Source organism: Limulus polyphemus, unplaced genomic scaffold, assembly GCF_000517525.1.
Source record: "Limulus polyphemus unplaced genomic scaffold, Limulus_polyphemus-2.1.2 Scaffold4088, whole genome shotgun sequence".
Lineage (NCBI taxonomy): Eukaryota > Metazoa > Arthropoda > Merostomata > Xiphosura > Limulidae > Limulus > Limulus polyphemus.
Window position 1 is genome coordinate 43686 of NW_013669698.1, and position 1546 is coordinate 45231.

The 1546-nt window shown below is 37.1% G+C and overlaps 1 protein-coding gene across 3 annotated transcripts in view; it reads left to right on the plus strand.

Moving 5' to 3' along the window:
* Window positions 1-103: 103 nt before the first annotated feature.
* Window positions 104-1546, plus strand: part of LOC111088592 (keratin-associated protein 16-1-like) — a 2976-nt gene continuing 1533 nt past the window's right edge. Inside the window, exon 1 of one of the 3 annotated variants that reach the window (XM_022399171.1) lies at window positions 104-1546. In XM_022399171.1, coding sequence (XP_022254879.1) covers window positions 1194-1546 — 353 coding nt within the window. In that variant the 5' untranslated portion in view covers window positions 104-1193. The other 2 variants (XM_022399172.1, XM_022399170.1) reach the window with 2 other exon arrangements.

Genomic DNA, 1546 nt, shown 5'->3' on the forward strand with positions numbered 1-1546 from the left:
CTGTGGTGTTATATATCTGTTGTAATAACTTTAAAAACATATAACCTCTGAGGTGTTATATATCTGTTGTTATAACTTTAAAAACATTAATTTCTGTGGTGTTATATATCTGTTGTCATAACTTTAAAAACATTAACTTCTGTGGTGTTATATATCTCTTGTCACAACTTTAAAAACATATTAACCTCTGTGGTGTTATATATCTGTTGTCATAACTTTAAAAACATTAACCTCTGTGGTGTTATATATCTGTTGTAATAACTTTAAAAACATTAACTTCTGTGGTGTTATATATATCTGTTGTTATAACTTTAAAAAAAACATTAACCTCTGTGGTGTTATATATCTGTTGTAATAACTTTAAAAACATTAACTTCTGTGGTGTTATATATATCTGTTGTTATAACTTTAAAAACACATTACCCTCTGTGGTGTTACATATCTGTTGTTATAACTTTAAAAAACACATTAACCTTTTATCAGTTGTACTTTAAGAACTGTTTTTTCATGTATTCGTGAATTTCTTTATTTGACCAAAACGTGAATTTTGGTGAAGAAAACGTTTTGCAGAGGCCTAATCTGTTCTTTGATTCGCTACTTCCACTGTAGCAGACTAGTTTCGCTGAAATCACAGCTAACGATGCTACTTGGAAGAGCGAAGCAAATAAGTAAAGTAGGCCTGACATGTTTTGATTTTCCCGTTATGACCTTAATCCCAACTATTTTGGTGTCGGCCGGTAGTTTTATAAGCCAAGATTTCTTACATCCAGGTGGCTGGCCCAGTTAACTACCATCTCTTCTTTACCGGGATCTGGGAGGGTCCTAACCACCCCCCCCCTCCAACTGGTGTTTTGTTGCACTGTTAAATGTTGAACGTCATGAGGGTGTTGTTACTACTTAATTTCACTGTCATGACTACAATACCCCTACCATGTCACTGTTAAATGTTGAACGTCATGAGGGTGTTGTTACTACTTAATAGTGCATTACAAACCACAAAATATGGTCATTATACACCAAAACCTAACACCCCTCTCTTCAGTTAACGAATTTTAGGTTCTACAGTTTCCATTGTAACAAATATTTCTCAGAATGCTTCATTACATCGAATACAGTGGTAGATTTGAAGCTTTAAAGCTCCTTCGGTACATAAGAAGTGTAGACTTATACAACCATAATATCTACTGACCCTCATGGGCTTTCTCCCACTTACACAGGGGTGGATAGGCCCACCGGGACCCCGAACATTTGCATGGTGGGCCTGTGCATTTGACGAATTCTTAGAAATTGATTTTCAATTTCAATTGTTCAGCCAGTATGCAGCATGTGATGCTACCTTGGCTGGTCCTTTAATACCAATCCCAGCAACATGTGATGCTACCCTGGCTGGTCCTTTAATGCCAATCCCAGCAACATGTGATGCTACCCTGGCTGGTCCTTTAATACCAATCCCAATAGCATGTGATACTACCCTGGCTGGTCCTTTAATACCAATCCCAGCAGCATGTGATACTACCCTGGCTGGTCCTTTAATACCAATCCCAGC